Source organism: Eleginops maclovinus, chromosome 6 (assembly GCF_036324505.1).
Source record: "Eleginops maclovinus isolate JMC-PN-2008 ecotype Puerto Natales chromosome 6, JC_Emac_rtc_rv5, whole genome shotgun sequence".
In the NCBI taxonomy this organism is placed as follows: Eukaryota; Metazoa; Chordata; class Actinopteri; order Perciformes; family Eleginopidae; genus Eleginops; species Eleginops maclovinus.
The window spans coordinates 10,997,327-11,019,150 of NC_086354.1; the positions used below are offsets into that span (position 1 = coordinate 10,997,327).

The following is a 21,824-nucleotide window of genomic DNA, read 5'->3' on the forward strand; positions in this document are numbered from 1 at the left end:
CACATATGGCAACTAAACTGTTGTCATACTATCGGCACATGCAGACGTGGAATGTAGACGTGGAAGTACATTTACTCAAGTATTGTACCAAAGTAAAAAATTGAGCTTCCTGTGCTTTACTTGAGTATTTTTATTTTATGTTTCATTATACCTCCAATCCCCACTACATTGTGTGAGAATATTTGGTACTTTCAACTTTGCAGATTTGGGTTCTTAATAGAAAATATAAATCAACTAATACATATTTTATTATTGGTTAAGCTACCTAGTTGTAGATAAAGTAATTTAAATAAGTTCTACATTCAAGTTATGAACACATTAATAATTCCAATACAATGATTTAAAATACATGGTGCTTAAAGTGTATTTTAATGCTAATACTTTTGTTCTTTTACTTAAGTACAGTTTGAATGCTGGACTGCTACTTATAACTTAGTAGTTTTACACTGTAGTACTACAGTCAATAATTTGAGTTCTCCTTCCACCTCTGGGTATGTGTTACGGTTTAGTGGTGGAAACAGGGTCATGCTCAGGATGCTCACCCTTTCTCTGGATGAAAGTCGACATTGCGTTTCCTGTTATTTTCCACTAGAGGCTGCTATGTTCTGAAATGAGAGCATGGAGCTTCAAAAGAGTCTTTCTGTTGTTGTGATTGGTCAGAGTAGAGGAAAGAGGAGAGATGTTCTCCTTCGGCTGGTGTGTGGGTATAGGGAGGAACTGTAATATTTCAGGAGGTATAAAAAGATTGGGCTGTGAGAAATATTGTTAGTATTTCAGTTATGTTTAGCGCTTTGTCTCAGCATGGACTAAATGACGTGAAGCTGGTTCGTAAATGGTACCGTTTATATACAGTATCTGTGTAAAAAACAACATTTGGCCCATTCCCTGTGGCCTTGCAAAACACCCCTATTCATCCGACATTAAAGAAAAAAAAAATCCAGATATGCATTCACAGAACCACAAGAAATCATTAGTATCATCATATATATTTGTACTTTTATATACATTTAAATACCCCTTAAAATGTATTCAAATGAAGGTTTCTCTCGCCAAGTACCTGCCTAACGTTTCTCAGTGGAACGGAGCTTTTTTAGGCCCAGCTTCAGAATAGATATTTAGCTTGATAGCTATCATGGACCTCCAATATGTAACTTCCTGTCTGCTTCCTCCGTCACATTGTGAAAAATTAGATGTTTCCATCCTTTACTAATCCTGTTTTCTCTGCAATTTCACAGTTGCTTATGTGCCGACACCAAGTATTTGTTTAACAGTGAAGAGGATATTGTGCGAATCAGATGGATTATAGCGTGGCATGAGAGGAGAACTCAATATTAAAAAGGAAAATTGAATCTCCCACACACACTATTGAAATATTGATTGACCGGTGCACTATTGCTGCTGGCATGGAGGCAGGCTGGTTACACGGAAACAGAAACGGGACACACTTAAATACAATACCATTTTGTTTGAATACTTTTAAACTTTTATTTCTTTCATTAACTTCACCTCTCCTCCTCCTACACTAACCCAAGTACTGTTCACGCTGTTCCACTTTCTCTTGCAATGACTGACATTCTCTAACTGTCTGTTCAATTTGCTCTCCCTCTGCCTCTCTCCCAACCGCCCAGCACCCCACCCCTTCTTTCTGCCTCCACAATCTCTCTCTTTCTCTCTCTCTCACTCTCAGGGGAGATAGTGTTGTTGTTTGTTGTTTTAAGCCTGAGTTTGGTCCCACCACTCTCAGGAGGGACGAGAAGAGAGAGCAGAAGTCTGTTATGGCCTGCTGACAGGGTCTACATGGGACAGCCCACTCCAGGGAGCATCTGATGGGATTATAACACTCTTTCCAGCTCACTTTTTTCCCTCCACTAAGAATAACTCTGCTCAGTCTCTTGCATCACAGAGGCAACCCGGAGTTCAAATGGACAACTTTGTGTCAAGTTTGTTGGACCTGATTTTTCAAAGACAGAAAATACCTCATGGCCACTGTTAAGGAATTTGTTTTGCTGCTAATTTGGGAGAATTCAAACTTGCTTTTTCCCATTTAGGAGTATAGGGAAAGAAGAGAGAGAGAGAAAAAAAAGAAAGACCAGAGAAGCGTGTATCTTGGCACGTCTGTGGTGAGCTGAAACAAGTGGAGGAACGAGTCCAGGATGAGCAATGACAGCTGACAACATCCTCAATTTCACTTGATTTGATTCGGCCCTGTATCTTCAGTCACTGAGATGATATGATTACTGGGCTCTAACAGCCAAGACTCTTTGCCTTTTTAGGCTGTTCACACACACAAACACACACACACACACACACACACACACACACACACACACACACACACACACACACACACACACACACACACACACACACACACACACAAACTCACATGCTGAAGCTTTCTGAATCTTCGTTTTTCATTAAAACAAATGGACATATCCTGTACACTGGGACCAAAAGCTGAACTGCAGTTTGATGCACTTTGATCTGGTGATTCTGCACAGAGCTGGAAGGGAATTACGTTTAGCTAATAACCTTTATTTTATTAATACACAGAATACTCAGCCGGCCTGACTAACTGTTTTGTCATTATTGCTCTTACCCGGTGCGGCTGATGATACTGCTGTGTTTGCAATTTGGTTTTTTTCTCATTTAATGGACATTCTTGGACCTGTCTCCTCAACTTATGAACACAGACAACATAAAGGAATTTGGAAAGCTCTCCTTTTTGGTTCATGACGGCATGGGGGTTTTGGTCGCGCCGCTCACTTTTATCACTCGTATCCCAAAGCTGCTGATGTCCTGATGCTGCTCTGAATTCAACGTACTCTTTTTGAACGACCAATAAAATGATGAACAAAGACTCTCGCTTTCCAAGAAAGATGCATAGTAACTTCTCCACCCGCAGACACTCGTGCATTGGGTATGTATCCAGGTTGTGTGTTGAGAATTTTGAATGTGATTGCAGTCGCTGATGTGTTTGCAAATATTTGGAAAATACTACAAAGATGATTCCACTTGCTCCTGTTTCTTGCAAGCACCTGTTTTTCTCTTTTACAGTACTTGACATTTAATCAGCTGATGGGGAATAGTTTGACGCTGCTGCTCTGCCTCTTTAACAGCAATATTGCATTGTGTTCATTGTGAGTTTTATGTGTTTTATTATGTTGTGTAGTCATGATGTTTCAAGCCTCAGTATATTTGATATGAAAAGTTATTTAAAATAGTTTAACATGGTTTTTATTCTCTTGGCAACTCTCCGACAGATTGAAGCAGTGGTGTGGTTTGCTTTAGTGAGGATTTATCTGGTGGTGAGTTTACACCTGCATCCTTTTTTAATTAAACCAAATCTAACGTTAAAAGTGAAACATCTGCCACATTATCCAGTGTGTGCTGTGGGTGTGGCTGATGGTGTGCTGTGGTTGGCGGCGCAGGCCTCGGGGTGACTTGGTGGATCGATGACTCTGACCACTGATGGCCCTCCTTGGGGACCATTGACCGGAGCCAAACCGAAGCATCTGTGTTAGTCACGGTAGGCCAGTCATTCTTCTGACTGAAGAATAACGGCACTTGGTGGAAAATTGTTCATGACAGCGGCAGATGGAGCAGATTTCATCTCTGTTTTCTATCTTGTCCTCTAGGTAACAAAACAGAGAGGAATAATAAAATAATAAGGAACTCATGTACCATGGTCTCTCCTGGCTACAAACTGATGAGACTGATTGACTTAATTGTACTTGTAAGATGATACGACTGTGTAATTACCAGGTCGACCTAAGGAAAAAGCATAAAATCTACTACAGCTGTCATGAGATCCCTGCAGGACTTGTCGTTATGTAAGATTGCAGGGACTAAAAACAGATACTTGATAGATGAAGTACAGAAATACACACACATAAGATCATACAACATATGCATATACGCACACAAAGATCCGGGGGTCAACAAGACTCCATGCGTCACTAAATAAGCAGCACAGATTCATAAAGAATAGCCCTCCCTTTTTCGTAGCACACAAAGAAAAAAGAAACATTTCAGAGCTTTGGTGGGATTTTTTTTTTTGTGCAACGTGTGGTACTTTTCTGAACTCTGGGCATGAGGCATGTGCTTCACAAGTGTCATCTGAACTCCTCCAGCCGTGAGCCTGTTGGATCATATGAGGAGATCAAAGCAGGAGATTTTAGACCACAAACAGGGAAACCGAAGTGCACAAGAGCACAGAAAAAGTCTCCATTCTCTTTACCTGATTTGAAGATTGAGTTTATTTACTAAAAGAAAAACTATCAAAACTGAGTCACTGTTGGGAGATTCATGGCAAATTCAGTTGTAGTTTTTCCACTACCAGCAAAGACCCTCATATAAGGGATTAGGAAGATATAGATGTGTGTGTTAAAACCATGGTACAATTAGTGAGGGTTGTTATTATTTTGTAAATAAAAACAAATCTCTGCCCTTGTGTAATAGACACAAAGCAGCCTCTTGTAATCCAGATGTGTCCGTCACAATAGAGACAGCTCTTTCCTCACTTGTACTAACAGTACCAGGGCGCTATTCATCCTCTGACGCAAACACACACACACACACACACACACACACACACACACACACACACACACACACACACACACACACACACACACACACACACACACACACACACACACACACACACACACACACACACACACACACACACACACACACACACACACACACTTACTCCATATCACTTTCTCAACAATGCTTTTTATGGCTTCTCTGGCAGTGAGGTACAACATGGGGTCATTATTAGTTGGAAAAGCTCTTAGTCCTTATCTTTAGAAGAGACTTTGGTGAATCATCCATTCAGCTTGTAAGGGTTTTAACATGGCATTTATCTCAACTAGTGAACCATGGGTAAGAGACGTGAGTGATGTGAGCACTAGAGAGATTGTTCACAACGGCTCACCAAGTGGGAAAAATAGATAATTTAGGCCAAAAGGGTGAAAGGCGCAGACGAGAGAGTGGTAAAGAAGTGATAGAGAGGACGTTGGTCCAGATAGTGCTGCTCTCAGTGCAGAGATAATGGAGCGAGGGTAAAACAGGAAGACAAGGGCGAAAAGACAATTAAAAAGATACTTCTGAGAGGTATAAAGTGATTGTGAGTGAAAGAATAATGAGGAAAACAAAGAAAAAAGTGTCAAGTGAGGCCATCCAACTAAAGGGCAACAGTGTCAATGTCAGAGGTCCCAATATAGCTCCCAGCCCCCCTCCTCAAACACACACCCAGATTAGTCAATAGAGCCTGTGTGGCTGTGGCCGGCCGGCTGCTCTGTGCGTCACTGCTGTACTCCATATTTTCAGCATGACTGATTTCCCCAATCGCCTCCAGAGCCTCATCGATTTCTGTAACTGGCAGGAACAGAAGCATCCAGTACAACACCAGCCCTGCAGAAAATAAATTCAAAAGTAAAGAGAGTAAAAGTAAATGATGAGCGTTTTAAATAAGATATGATTAACATGTCTGCTTACCCTAACAGATCCAATGTGCTGCTACCTCAATAAATAGTCTCAGACATTAAACTATTGTAAATATGTTGCTAAAAGATCATGTCAGGTTGAGAGTATAGCTTGTAAACAGCCTGAAAAAATAGATAATGCATCATCATGGCTTTAATTGTATTTACTTCATATGCGTTAAATAATTGCATTGCAGAACAGGAATCACTTTTCTATCCAACACTGATGCTGGGTGTTTGTCAGAAAGCAGTGCGAGGTTCATGTAACCACTAGAGGGGGAAGTTGACTAAGTTATACTCGGAGACTGTTAGAGCGCAAAAACCTCCTGCAGACCAAGCATCTTTTGATATAGGAATAAAAACAATGTGATGGTTTGATAGAGTATAATTCTATGTCTAGGATAGTGGAAAAAGGCCATGCTGTGGAGAGTTAAAATGACTTGAAGTGATTGGTTCAAAGCAATTGTATCAAGATGTGAAATTATGTATTTAAATGTACAAACTTTCTGAATCAACAGTTCTTTTCTTACTATTGAGGGCAGATAACTTCAGATTGGCCCTTTTACACTGGGAACTCTTACATCTTGTATGTTGTCATTCTTTTACCACATATTATAACACTAGTATTGCCAATTCTGTGTAAATTACATCCATTGCAGATCCATTCATGCAGCTTTTCCTGAGGTTCATGCCTGTTTATCTAATCCAAGTAATTGCTTTGAGAATAGAGAGTTGTTGCTTGTGATTGAAACTGTAAAGCCCTTGCTATAAAAACTAAATTAACTTGACCACACAGTTGCTTATCTGGTTTGTCAAATTGAAGCTGTAGTTTGTACCTCGGCCACTTGAGGCAAAAGAATACAGCAGAAGAGTTTTTTGTAAAAAAAAAAATGTATGCAGAGGAAAAGAAAAAATGACAAACCCAAATACAAACTTTTCTGAATTACAGACATGGCGTATGGTTCTGAAAAGCAGAATAAACCCCTCTTAAATAAGTTCTATAATTAGTGAGACTAGGCCTACCACCAAAAATAATTGAATACAAAATATATGAATATGTTCAAGTACATTTTCAATAGTTGCTTGCAGAATCAACTTCCAGTTTGGTATTTAATAAATGTATCACAACAGCTGATGTTGTCCTCTCCCATACTTTAAATACCTTTAGATCAGCTGGGTGTACTGCATGTACAGCTATTTATGTCTACGGTTACATAAACAGTACCATGCAAAAACCATATGCACACATGTCTACCGTAGCCTACACCCTGAGTATGTGTCCCATCTAGGTGGAATTTTTTCTGAGATAAACTAGTGACGAGGCCGCATTTCACTGCTCTTTTTTCACACATTTAACGTATGTGTGTTCATGTCAATGAAGGTGCATGCATTAGTGAGTTCCCCTGTGCATGTGTTAGAGCCTTTTTCGGCCGTGTGTGTGTTTGCATATGGCGTGTAAGTCTGTCATCCACCCAATCACCAAATCAGTCGAGCCCCAAACCCCTCCGTCATGCTCGTAGCAGATGGCATCGTAATGAATCATGAGGCGACACACTGATACTCCTTTACTACAGTACATGCTGTGACACGACGTTTGACATCACCAAGACTCTGTTAAATATAGTCTGCTAGCAACAGCCACATGCTGACACCTGGCACTGCTGCTTTGTTACGTACACAGCATTTTAGATGACATGTGAACCATAAGGAAATTTGTCTTAGTTTGATGGGTCTGAATCACAGCAATTGCTGCATACAAACAGTGAGGGAGATATAGGTCAGTTTTTACTTTAAAAGAAACAGTCATTTCATTTCTTCCTGGGGATCCTGTTACCTTATTCTTCTGATCTAGGTGAATTTGGTATGGTCCAAACATGCAAGGTATTTTTAATCAAAGTAGATATTCGGGGTCAAAATAATTTAGAATCTTAGAAAGGTGTAATGATGAAACAAGATAACATTTTGAGTTTGATTTATTCAGGCTTTGCCACACTTTTTCGAAACTACCAAATCAAATAGTCTTTGGTCATTTTTAATATGCAAAAACATAAACCTTTCTTGCTGGCATAAGTCTACATTTGATTTAATGCAGTTTATTGTATGGTGCATTTCTAAATGCCGTGGGAACAGAAGAATCAGGTAAAACATGTGTTGGACTTAAGCATGGCAGCTGCTTTTGATTTGTTATCGTGAGACTTCTTCAGCATTGAGAAATAAGAGGGTGTTTCTAAACTGCTCATCACTTTTGATGTGTTAGTGAAACGCTATGCCTCGAACTCATACTTAAGTAATTCAAGATGTTTTACCATATCAGTCGTCTGATTGTATTAATTTATTGCATTTTCTATTCGTATAGCCCTGTCCTAAACCGTTGCTGACTGTTTTCCAAATAACTGTTTTTTATTGGTTCCTATAATATTTCAGTGTCAGAGCAGAGAACTCTCTCTACTTTCTCTATTGCGCATTCATAGTTAAATGCAATCTTGAGGCAACATGAACTTTTGTACACCTGGTGGTGAATTTTTCTGGTTGAAGTATTTTCAGAAAGTATTATTAACAGCTGTTGTACACTTTACTGTTACGCTTGTTAAATGTCTTGTAGTTTTAATGCTCACAATAAATCCTTTTTACAGTGGGTATGTAACTGAAACACAACCCGACGTCACTAAAGGTGTATCTTTGCAAAGATGTTACACCTCATTTTCACATGTAGCTTAAATTAATACTTCTTGATCAACTCACAATAATAAGAGAACGTGGACATCAGATGAACATTGCATCAGTATCACACTGTGTTGCTCTTCCCGATTGTCAGACAAAGAAGCAAGGCAAAGTGACTCAGTGCATTTGCGTACAAAGGCAGACGGGTTCGGTGAATATTCAGTGTTTATTAACCCGAATGAGCTAAGTGAACAATGACAGGCATCAACTCTGACATACAGCGCTCCTGACTGACTTCAAAACAGCTCATTATCCAAGAATGCTAACCATGCCTCCATGTAGCCAACTCATAATGTCATGAGGCCCCTTTGCAAATAATGAACCATTAAACCCACCATGCAGGGGTCAGCCAGAACATATGATGCCTCGCTTTTTTATTAGCTCTACAGATTAATTCGCCACATCGTCTCGGCCTCGGTGTTCGCCGTTTTATAGCACGACTGTCTAAAGATGAGATGTGAAGATACTGAGCAGAACTAAACATTTAATGTCTGTCTTTCTTCAAACATCCTCTCTCTTTCACCACGGTGACGCAGATAAATAGAACTCTGAAATCCTCTGGTATACTGCCATCCAATGAGTGTGTGTGTGTGTGTGTGTGTGTGTGTGTGTGCGTGTGTGTGTGTGTGTGTGTGTGTGTGTGTGTGTGTGTGTGTGTGTGTGTGTGTGTGTGTGTGTGTGTGTGTGTGTGTGTGTGTTTGTGTGTGTGTGTGTGAGATGCTTTGTGTGCATGTTCACTCTAGATAACAAGAATAAGACTCTTGAACCACGTTGTTTAAGCATTTAATTATTTCAACTCCACATGAAAACAATTTTCCTGTCATGAAAATGTGTCAAAAGAGAAAACTGCTGTTCATTTTTATTCTTCTCATCCGTTTTGCATTAGGACACTTTTCATTGCACATGGGATGAATTCTTCAGTTTTACAAGTCCAAAGTCCTTACTCCAAATCCTGAGGTAAATAACGGACCATGAAACCAAACAAAACGAGAAACTGCACACTGGAAAACATTTCCTGAAAGAGTTAATTTCCCTGATCGTGACTCCTGCTCAGTCTACCCTGTTGAAGGTACCATTTAATTCACAGTTGTCATGTGACTGGTTTTAGTCTGCACTCTACGGAAAGCCTTTTAATATACAATTCTATTGTAGGTCTGCACAGTATGTTCTTATAATTGGCCCTTTTTTGTGTATGCAACTTTTCATATTTCCTTATATGGAAGTTTTCTTTGACTACCGCAGGCACTAAACCTTTATATTATATTATAGGATTATATGAAACACTTTATTTTAGAGAGACTTACAGCTGTCTTTGTTGTAACCAACGTACATATAAAGTTGAAAAATAAAACCGTATGAAATAAACATAAGCCAACTTTTCCCACACATGTAGGTAAAGGATCAGCCGATCATGTGATGTATTCTGAACTCTCTGACCTGTAGAAAGGGCGCCTGGTTTGTGTTAGAGATACCTGAGCCTCTGCCGTATGTTCTTTCATTTTCTTTTCTGTTCTCACCTATTGTTTTTTATTCTCTGCCAAACATTTGTGAATTCCATTTTGATGATGTGATCCTATAGATTGATTCACCAATTGAATCAAAACCATGTCATACTGCAGATGGTAACTTAAAGTGCTAGTTTATTTATGGAAGTGTTTTTGTGTGTTAGCGGAATAGCATTCGAGCACGCTGGTCACATGCTATGTTTGCCCAGCTTTATGTTGTCTTCTTTCCGATAGAGGCAGACATTAGCGATTATCTACATATTCAAGCCAGCAACCGCCAGTTTTGCTAAAACACGCACATTTCAGAAGCTGCAGCTAACCAGCTAATGAAGCTAACGTTAGCCCCATGGGCTAGTTTAAAACATAATCTCTAGGTTGTTGTGAAACATTGACTTTAATTACATTTTTTATGTCAACACATTTCACATAACTGTATTATTATTGATAAACTAACTTAATACAGCTATGTGAAATCTGTTGACGTAGCCTAATACATTTAATTAAAGTTAATGTTTCAGTTTTTGACCCATTTGTGTAACCTCAAGTTTTTAAAGGGTCTTGAACAGGGTTTCTGACAACAAGCAAAATGTTCTGCATTGTTACTAAATGATGGACCACCTTAGAAGTCAGCCCTCATAGGGGGATTTTTTGTTGATGTAGCTTTGGGGCTAAATCCTTTCTCTCGTTAAGTATTACAAGCCTTACATGAATCTTGTATTTGACTAGTTGCAGCATTAATTCGCTGAAAAATAGCCTTAACTGTACGCATGCTTCATTTCGCCCTCGCTGTTTTATATCAACTTGATGGCTACAGACAGGAAATACAAATCAAAAGACTGACTGCCGATTCTTAAGCAACATTTAACATGTAAATGCCTCCCATGCATCATCCCTTGTTGACTGTTTATGCATATATTTGACAGTTTAATTATGAACAGAGTTGTTCTTGTATTGCAGAGAAGAGGCATTAGGTTTGTCGATGCGTTTCCGTGTCTGTACCATTTTCATGGGAGCAATATCTCAGGAACACTTTGTGAGAACTTCTTCAATTTGGACACAGACATCCACTCAAGTTACTCAAAGAAACACAGTGAAATACTGTACACTTTCTGTCTTGAGGGGGCTTTTTTCATGTAAACAGCTACCCCACAAGCTTATCTGACTATGGTAGTCATTTAAACTCACTTGATGAAACTATCTCTGCATCCCAACAGCAATCAATAAGTCAAATGCACTAGGAAGTCTGTTTTAAGCCCTTGAAACAATTGGATGGCCTACCTGCCTACCTGTATACGCACTCTGTCTTTGCACTCATTAACATCGACAGCTGTAGTACTAAAAAAAGCCCTTTTCTAGTAGAAATTCAGTAGAACATAGGTGTTTTCTTGAATGTGAATAATACAGGAGGTAATTCGAGAGGATTATAGTCAGGAACTGTGCGTTCAGTTTTTGGTAGGATATATCCAAAAGCTAGCTTACTCTTTCTGGTTTCTCTTCAGTTGCCTACACCAGTTTTATTGATGTGTTTCTTTGGCTTTGAAAGTAACACTGTTGGTATAAGTTAGCCACACATGCCAAAGATTTCAAATAAATCACCTTTAATCACACCATTTCTGTTGAATTTTGGTTTGCGAAATCAAAAATAAACCTACACTGTTGGCATTTTAAATGTCCCGTTTTTCACAGCATTATTCACACCAACTCTACATAAGGATGTTTCCAGAGCTTGACTCTCTAGTTATTTTTGTAGAAGCTATGATTTAACAGCCACTGATACCACTCATATATGGAATTCTTTTAGACTTGGCAACACCAAAGCACCTGCTGTGCAGTCAGAAACCTTCCCTGCTCCTGTTCTCACTGCAGTAATTCAATCTTCTCACACACATCCTGTCCTGGGGAAATTTAGCATTTTTTCTTCTTTGGTCCAAATATCAAGAGCTAATCTATCTCGCGGTACATAGCCTGTAGATTCATAGCCCCTGTCTCAATTTGCTGATCTCTTGTCAAATATTTCCTGTTGAAGTTTTCACATGAAGTGTTCAGAAGGTCGACCAGCTATGGTTTCATATTTACTTTTCACATTTCTGGTCTTCAAAAATACACTGCCCCTGGCCATCGGTGACCTTGCATGCTTTTGCATAAGCCTGTGCGTGAGTACATACTGTATAAGGGTACGTGTGTATGTGTGTGTTTGTTGGTACGTGTTCTTCGTTCTCAGAAGGCTGAGTCCCAAGAGCTACTTACTATAATACCCTATCAAACTCATCCTGTCATCAATCTCTTTACATAACCCAGACAAAACATACCTGTGTCCCACACACACACACACACATGGATACACATTCCATCTGGTAAGGATAATAGTCCTGTCCAAAGAGAAAGTGCTGTCCTGGGAATGTATTAGGATTTAGTGTCTGTGCGTGTGTGTGTTTATGTGTGTGTGAAAAAGTAGAAAGGGGTTAAAATGGCTAAAACATTTGGGACAGGCAATAACCATGCTGGCTCTGTTCCCGCCCCCTTTCTCAGCTCTGACCTCACTCTGAAACTTGTTCCCCCTTGTGTGTAATACACACTCACACACAGACACTTGCTTAGTCACATGCCTACACACACACTTGCTCTCTGACGCACACGCTTGTTCGCTCACACACACACACACACGCACACGCACACGCACACACACACACACACACACACACACACACACACACACCCCTCGTACAGATCTGTGCACATTCTGTGGGGCTCTCAGAGGGAGACACACACATTTACATCGCAGGGCTTCTGTGACAGCAGGTTGAAGCAGGAGAGCAAGTTTGTCCATGGAAAGGAAAGGTCTCTGTTTGTTCTGAGATTAAAGGTGGAGCGGCAGAGGAGGAAGCTAAGAGAGAAACAGAAGAAGAGCAAGAGAGAGAGAGAGAGGGAAGAGGGCAGCAGTGTTGCGCCACATTTAGACCCGGAGCAGACAAAATGTACATGGGGGACCGATTACTGCGGCTCTGCTGAGAGTGATGAAAAGCTTTTCTTTATAAGGCAGACAGCCGGAGTGTGCAGCTCCCTCAAGAGGAATCCAGGTGCTCTGGAAGGAATACACTCCTAATTTATTCAAATCATCCAAAGAAGAGCAGTTTTCACCACCATACAGTGGCATGGATTGCATCACCCTGCTCATTCTGGCTCTGCGCTGAAGCTGCTGGTCCTAAACCTGGTGTCCACTCCTGCCAGAGGTAATGAGAACTCCTGGGAAGCCGCGGAGAGCCGGACAGCCCGACAGAGCAAGTCACATAAGGAAGAGGGCCGGCTTTTCCAGGGATGAGAGCAGCCAGAAGCTGAGGAGAACCAAGAGAGGGAGAACAGCGGAGCGGCCGCGAAGAGGAGGGTGAGGACAAGTTAAAAGAGAGTAGGCTAAAGAAAGATGAGTGTGCCGACGAACTGTGGGTTCTGTTACTCCGTGGAACGGAGTATCACTGTGCGGAGTGGGAACATATGGGGATCACCATGTGCTGTCAACAGGCCTATTGACATCATACAGAAACGCAGGCGGTAATTAAGAGCCATCTCATTTATTCTCACTCAGTCCTTTGTCTTTCTCTCCTTCTCAGTGTCTCCTTTCATTTCACACACACACGCACGCACGCACGCACGCACGCACGCACGCACACGCGCACACACCCACCCACACACACACACACACACACACACACACACACAACAGAGCATGTGTAACAATTGTACAAATAATGTATTATAGGACTGACCCTGCTTAGGTGTTAGTGAAATAACTGGTTGTTTAACTTAGATTTCTAAATGCTTTTTTTCAATTACTTGTTTCCAAGAGACATATGAAGTCATCTCTGGTAAACACTTGAGAAAAAGTGTTGTTTTTGCATTATATAATTAAGATCTGTTGAATAAATCAACGACAAAATTGTGAGAGTTAGTCAACTTAAGACTTCTTCAGTCAACGAAAATCCTACGTGTGTCTATATTAAGTTATGAGTATGGTTAAAAGTTCAAATTATTTTAAAATCTTTTTTAGTAGATTTGACATCAAATTGGAATATATGACCTTTTTTATATCTGTTCATTAGAAACATAAACATGGCAATCCTATTAAAAACCAACATAAGTCTTTTTGACATTTTACTGTTGTGATTGTCTAAAATCTGTTCCCTGCATGCAGACTTTTATCAGCTACAATATTTACAAAAAACATTCTTTAGCCTTATCAGTTGTTTTTGGTTCATATCTACATTTCCCAAAATAGTTTTTCTAATCGGATTTCCTCTTGACCCCCTGTGTAGACTTCTCATTTGTTACTGCTGATTTTTTTCCTCATACACAAGTCACAAAATATGTATCCATGTTGCAGAAGAGAGTTGTGTGAAGTTAATAGCTTTTGATTAATTCAAGTTTTTTATGCCTCTGTGACTTCATATTAATACTGCAAATACATTTATTCTGCAATGAATACTGAGGCCCATTAAGAGTTGTGGCTGAATACCCCCTCACTATATTATGTAATTCAGCCATGACTTGATAATTAGGATACAAGCTGTGCAGGAGTCTTATAGAATTTGTAAATGTGTAGCAGCGATAGAAATGCGATTGTATCTGCAGTTCACATTTTGCTGTCTGCTGAGGTTTCGCCAGCACCAAGCAGATTTATATTACGATCTATATTTGTTTATATAAATTGGTTTTTCAGTTGTCTTGTCAGTTAACAGTGGATTTAGAGATACTTCACATGGTGGTTGAATTAACTTCTTGATTGTTACTGCAGCTGTAACCACCAGCATGTCTGTTTCTTCTCTAAACATCAACTTCATTACTTTTCTTGCTCGTCACGCGAAAGAATCACATTCACCCTCCTGCAAGACACAGCAGTGTGCGTGGATGTGTTCTGTAAAGACATCCATGAGAATTCTCTGCGTAATACACTTCCTTCCTTCCGTCCATCCAACATTAATGCATAATGTCCTTTACACAAATATTCCCCTGGAAAAAGTCCCCCAGAAGTTTTGTATCTTCGCACATAATCCTCAGTGCCAGCGGGAAGGCTGTGAAGGGGGACTCCGAGATAAAGTTGTGTTTACATAATGGTACTGTGTCCTCTTTCTCAGGCAGGAGTCTTGTTTATCGGATATAATGCAGAACATTTGTGAGAATGGGGGATTATAAAGGGCAGTTGTCCTTTCAATTTGATTCTCCACAAGACCCATTCCAAGAAATGTAATTGACTTCTGCTCTCAAAAACTGTCCTCTGTGGCCAATCGATGGAAATGTCCGACTATTGCCTGTCACACTGCTGCTTGGATTACTTCCACCTGTGGATCTAAAATGCGATCCAGAATTTATCTGCCCGCTAAATCACAGTTTTAAGGCAGTGAGATCAATAAACGTACCCGAGGAGGGGGGGTCACAGATTTGGAGGCAGAGACGGGGGAGCCGTATTTGGGATGAAGTATTGATCTTAGTTTATTTGGGTTATTGGGGTTGAGGTATTGATGTTTCCTGGTGCCCTTGTAGACGTTTTGAGAGTCTGTTTACTCTCTGGAGGGGAAATGAGAAGCAGTGTTAGGGGAGTGGAGACGCACAAGATTATCAGCCTTGTCAGTGCCCATTTTGGGAATCTATTAATATCACATATTTAAGAAGCCGACATGGCTTAAGTAAAAGCTATATTTATAAGTATGAAATTATTAGCAGTAATGATTGCCGGTGTTTAAATTCTAAATCTAAAGGATCCTGAAGTGCATCCACTTTTTTTCCTCGTTTCTTCCTCACCCTCGTAACATTTTTCCCCCATCTTTTCTCATTCCTCCTCCATCGCCCTGGCCACATAAAGTATAAGACAGTGCTGGTAATAAAGTGACCTCTGAAGAACTGATGTAGGCACTCAGACATGCAGGGGGGAGGAAGGACATAAATCTGCAGCTTTTGACATCAGACACCAAACCCAGGCGTCTCATGAGCCTCGGTGTGATTTAAAGCCCAATTATCCGAATGCAGAACAACCAGATAACAGTGGCCCTTTCTCCTTAGAGGGATAGGTTGTTAGGGTATGCATGTTTTTACGTGTCTGTGAATGCAACAGGTTCCATACAATCCTGTTCTATACAGCTGAATACATCTGTTGTTGATACTACTTGGTGTGTGGCGGCAGTTTTCTGTGCCCTATAGCATTATTGGTTTCTCTTTACAACCTTGATCTGGAAAGGTAACACCTGCTTTTCTTAAAAAAAGACCAATAAATGGATTTCTATTGAAATCCTGGCTGTTATGGTAATAGCTTACTGGCTTTGATGTGTTACGCTGCATTCATTTATCCTTTGATTTACATTTTAGGGACCTGGAATTGGCTTTAGGCTTTGAAAGCATTCTCTAAGGTACATTTAATCTGACTGCATTGCCAGCTCAGAACAGCATGATGGAAATCATTTACCTCAGCATTCAGATGAAATGCCATGAAATCTTACACAGACATTTCATGGTCCTCAGAGGATGAATCCTAATGACTTTGGTGGTCTTTCAATTTCTCCTCCAACGCCATCATGAGGCTAACATTTGTTGTGAGTTTTTAGTTGAATATTTTGACCTAATATGGGATGAATTGTCATGGTATAAGTTACCTATGTTCTTTTTTCCTGTCAAAAGTTTCCTGTTCCTTCCTGTTAGCCTTAGAGGTACTTTGTGTTGCTAACCCTAACCCTAATCGACACATTTGAGTATGAAAACATGCCTAAATAAGATAGTGAAGTTGGTTATATTGTATTACCATATTCAGATATATTTTATATGCTAAACATTAGCATGTTAACATTGTCATTGTATGTAAAAAAAATGATGATGATGATTACCAAGAATGAAGAACTTTTCCATTAAAAAGAGTTCATTTATTTAAAACCAGTCTACTTCAGTGTAAGATGTCATCATCTTGCATATATCCCAGAGGGGCCGGTAGAGGTGGAGTCTCCAAGTGGGTGGGGGTCTCTAAATTGGAGAAAAAATAATTCCTTTGGTTTGGTGGCTGGTGGAATAATTGACATGTACATGCGTATGCGAATGACGTCAGAGCTGATCTGCAGTACAGCCGAACAGAGCATGGCTGTACACTCTTAGTCTTATTTTAAGAGAAGTCTGTGTACAGTATTTTTTTTATTTATTGTAAATTGATTAAACATATATGTTTGGTTGAAAGAACAGTTAATTGCTTCACGATGGATCACAGAAGCTGTTGTCAAAATGAATATTATATGGTGGGTAATGGCTCCATTAGTTTGAGCTATGCTGCTCTCCTACGGTTTACAGCCTGCTTTGTGTCAACAGGCTATTGATCTAATTTCTATCAACACTGTGTGCACACAGCCAAGTTTAAATGAAGTGGCAATGACACTGAGCATAATGTACCTACAACAGCCAGGGAATGGATGGAAAAATCCTTAAAGATTATTTCTAAAGAAAGTGCTGACAGCAAATACAAGTATGAGCTTTGTTGGGTGTTTGGAAGTGAGGGTGATTTATGCAGAAAGTAATTTAATATGAATTAAGAGTCTTACAAAGACCACGGTTCTGGCAGGTTGTATTTTAGTGAGGTAACTGGGCTTAGCTTTAAATGTGCATTTAATAAAAGTGTAATACATTCGTGTCAGTTCAACTTGGGAGGAGAGGAGGGGAAAAGAGAAATCTTCATCTGTGTGATTTGTTAAAGTCTGAAGTGTGAATGTTGGACACGTTAATGTTTTCGATGCCAAACCCTGTCTAGTGGCTTTTCGTTTTTTCTCTTATTTTAGATAAGTGTGTGGACATAAACTCTTGTCCTTGACATAGACAAACACCACCTGTGCCACAGGTCAATGACTATCTATATTTCCGGGCCCAGAGTGGCCGTAATAAATGAATCTTTAAGACAGACTAAATGAATCTCCTCCTTCGAGGAATCAACCCATGCCCTCCACTGAGCATAACTCTGTCTGATCCTGGCGAAGGAGAGGATTTTGTCGTAATAAATGTGTCTGAAAGTGTTTCCAAAGCTTTTATTATATCATCAGTGGCTTCTAATGGTGGTCTAGTCCACAGGGAGTATAACGGACCCTCATTTATCTCCCTAGCAGGCAGGAGGAACTGGCCCGCTGGTGTAGGGTTGCAGGCCTCACACACTCCGACAAACACATACTTCCCTCATGTAGGACGTGAGGTCGGGCTCGTACCTGTGTGTTCGTGCAGGAAAACTTGGAATGAGCTCCCTCAAACACAATTTGGTGTTGGGTCATCTGCGGCGAGTGTTTGCAGTGTGACAGGCGTAATGGATTGAATGTCTTCTTAAAACCCTCAAAACTTTACTGTCCAGTAATGAGCTTTCCAGACACAAGAGCAGAGCAAGAATTTTTTGTAACATGGCAGTTTAATTGCGCAATGCTGTGTCTTATGTGTGTTTGTATGCGTGTTTGTGTGTGTGTGTGTGCATTCATGTCCATTTCTTTCCGAGTTGAGACTTTAAATGTATATCCAAGAGTTTTTGGCATGAGGGTGCTTAGAGCCCATATTCATGAAGCAAGATAATACTTTTTTTTCATTCTGAATTGTTTCCTTGCATATGAGCATGCTGATTTTCACTCACAGTGGCTGGACAATTTTTCCTTCATTCTGTACATGAAGGACATTTGAGGCGATAGACTATGGACTTAACACAAACTACCACTATGATACTGTGATCTTTTTTTAGTACCTGAATACCCACATTTTTGAAACATCACATTGCTGCTGAACTTCTTTGCTAGAAAAATTAAGTGAACCAAGACCCACAATTCTAGAAATGCTGACATTGGTAGAAGTAGAAGTAGAATCGGAGGATGAAACCCTGTTGATTAGTCACATACATGCACACAGCAGAGCACACACAGTGAAATTTGTCCTCTGCATTTAACCCATCCTGGTACTAGGAGCAGTGGGCAGTTATTTTGCAGCGCCCGGGCCCACATTTCAAGTCACAATGCCTGTTTGTTCAAGGGAAAATTGTATATTTTATAAGTGGTGATTTAATTGAGCTAATGATTACAACATGACATTCAACATGAACCAAGAAAGACAGTCATAATTACATTTAAATATATAGCATGTAAAATATGGTAAATACATAAAACAAAAATAAGAATGGGAAAAAAAATACTTATATGTAAATACAAAAAGTGAGAAGAAATTTAGAAGAAAACAGATTTCAGAATAATGATCCATCAGCTTAACTGTAGATTTCCCCCTAAAGCTATTCGGCTCACACCACCCTATTTTATACACTCACAGTTCGTTTTTTAACATTTTAGTTTAGTTTTATTCATACAAATGTGTTTCCCATATGCTGTACCAGGTGTACTTTGACCTGCAGCGACGCTTACATTAAAAGCTAATTGTTGCACTATCCTAAATTACTTTTAAAATAAAGAACCATTTAAATCCTGTCTGAATCCATCTCCTTCCTCTTGGATTCATGTTGTTATACAAAGCCACATATTGGGTGCGTAAAATGGTTCGGTGTGTTTAAATAATATCATCATCAGACATTTATTTCTCTTTCCACATGATGTCTGATGTTTCTCTGTGGTCACATCTCACCTCAGGAACCTTTACCATTCATACCTCACGCTGATCATGTTACAACACTTTTATAGAACAAGTTCTTAACCTTTTCTCCCTGCTCATTTCCGCTCTCTTAAGACCAACCACTTTTATTCATTTCCCTCCGATTCTTCTCCTCTCACTTCACTGTTTTCTTTGCTGCGTTATACGATCCTGGGGGATAACAGGCCTTGGTGTGTGAATGTAGGTAGCCAACGCTCTTATGACTCACTTTAAATCTCTTCTGCTCTCCAACTCACTCAGGTTTATAAACCACTGCCACGCTGTGGTCCTTTACACAATGTCATACTACAATTAGGCTTTTAAATTAAAAATACATTTACTGAGGGAAAGGAAAAACAACTTTATTTTGTTTACAGAGTAGGTTGGTCATTTATGTCTATTTTCATAGGCACAAAAAACATATTCATTTCTTAAATATTTGACTGCATTCAAATTAGTGTAATTTTTTAAAGCTGATCCAACTTCAAACAAAACTCAATTTCTTAGGAAAGATGGATATAATACTCCTATCAACTGTATTATTTAAGAGGAAGAATCAGTCTGTCCTTTTGCTTTCTGTGCACCTCTCTCGTGATACTGTACTAAAAATGCAACAAACGCATTTATACTGTAAACGTCATTGTGTTGTTTTTCTAAGAACAGATCTGAGGAGGAGGGCCAGCCTCTGAGATTACAGGCAAGAGAGTAACATCCCTAAGTATACACAGACACGCAAAGTCACTTTATTTATCTGTCTTCCTCTTACTTCCAGCTGTTCTGAGTACATAGCAAAATAAACTCTTGTGAATTTAATCACAGTGGATGGACTTAAGCAAACACACACACACACACACACACACACACACACACACACACACACACACACACACACACACACACACACACACACACACACACACACACACACACACACACACACACACATTTAAATTACAAAGCAACTGCTGGTTTTAAAACAAGTCAGTTATTTGACTGCTAATGTTTTTACATGTGTCGCTGTGACAAAACAAATACAGCCTGATTTGAAACAACACATATAGTCTTTGTTGTCATGTGAATAGATCACATTTCTCACCATATTTCATACATTCACACATTGTAATTTTATTTTCCATCAATTATAAAGTACTTTCATGCTTTAATGATAAATTATTATTTACTGAGGCAACAAACAGACTAACTCTTACATCACACAGGAGAAACAATGTGGTCCTTTCACATCATTGGATCCATACAAACATCCCATTACATAGAATAGCTCCAAACATCTGACCTGTTTCATAAAAAGGTCATTGAAGTGATCCTGTGTTCCTGCCTTTCTAAAACCATTTCTCACTGCCTGATTCTGAACAATGTGCATACATGTGGATATCGCAGTTATCCAAGGAGTTGACATACTGGCTCTATTTTTATTGGGTGTGAAATAATACAGTGTCTGAAAGGTTATTGTTTGTGTTGCTATTCATAAGGACTTTCTGAAAAAATAACTCTGCTTTGAGTTTTGGTGTTACTTTGTTGTATTTTTTCAGTGTCATCTAGGATATATGCAGCATGTAGCCGTTTCCCTCATGTGTTTTTAACAGTGGGATCAGTGATTAACAGAGACACAGATAGGGAGGGCTGGGAGCCAGATTTTATTTATTTCTCCTCATGCTGCTGCCCACGCAACATTTGTACCACAGAGATCAGTTAAAGGAAGAGTTTTTGAATTCCCTTATTTGCTTTCTTGCAGGAAGTAAGATGAGAACATTAACACCACACATGTCTGTATGCTCAATATAGACTGCAGCTATTAACTGGTTAGTTTAGCTTAGCATGAAGACTAGAAACAGGGACTCAGTAATTAACAAGCTAGTTAACAGCATTTTTTGTACGGGGGGTACCAACCTAATTATTTGCCAGCAGCAGTTACCAGGCAACCAGCAGAAACTCTAGGAAGTAAGTGTTACCACCTTAAACGTCTCGCTCTTAAACAAATTGAGCTTTTCACTGCCAAGTTAAGCGAACTGTCTCCTGGCTATAGCGTTATATTTATAATACAGACATGAGATAAATATTTATCTTTTTATCCAATTCTCATTAAGAAAGCGAATAAGTGTAGTTCCGTCAGACAACTCACGTGTTTCATTAATATGTTTATTAGAAGCAGTATGTAGTTTGAGTTTGGCGTCCAGGCTCGGGCCTCATCACTCCACATATTAACATAGAACATGGAGTGATGTTTAGATAACTATCCCCCAAGCCTACAGATGGAAGCTGGGGAGGAAGCTGGGGTGGTGGTGGGGCAGGCGAGCATCGCCAACGTGAATGCAGAAACAGCAGCAGCAGCGAGGTGAACACATTAGCAGCGTGGAAACAGCAGTAGTAGCAGCAGCAGCATTAGCGAGGCAGAGGTAGGCGGATCCAGCGGCTTAAATAGAGCGCCAGAATAGGAGACTATGTTTGGTTGGTTGCAAGTGTGACG

The 21,824-nt window shown here is 39.8% G+C and overlaps 1 protein-coding gene across 5 annotated transcripts in view; it reads left to right on the forward strand.

Annotated features, from left to right (window-relative positions):
* Positions 1–21,824, forward strand: part of pde4ca (phosphodiesterase 4C, cAMP-specific a) — a 45,285-nt gene that overhangs the window by 5,886 nt on the left and 17,575 nt on the right. The window contains exon 1 of one of the 5 annotated variants that reach the window (XM_063885258.1): positions 1,714–2,920. The exons of 2 other annotated variants lie outside the window; for them this stretch is intronic. In XM_063885258.1, coding sequence (XP_063741328.1) covers positions 2,847–2,920 — 74 coding nt within the window. In that variant the 5' untranslated portion in view covers positions 1,714–2,846. Of the gene's footprint in view, positions 1–1,713; positions 2,921–12,494; positions 13,268–21,824 lie in introns of those variants that run through there. 2 more of the 5 variants (XM_063885256.1, XM_063885257.1) reach the window with 2 other exon arrangements.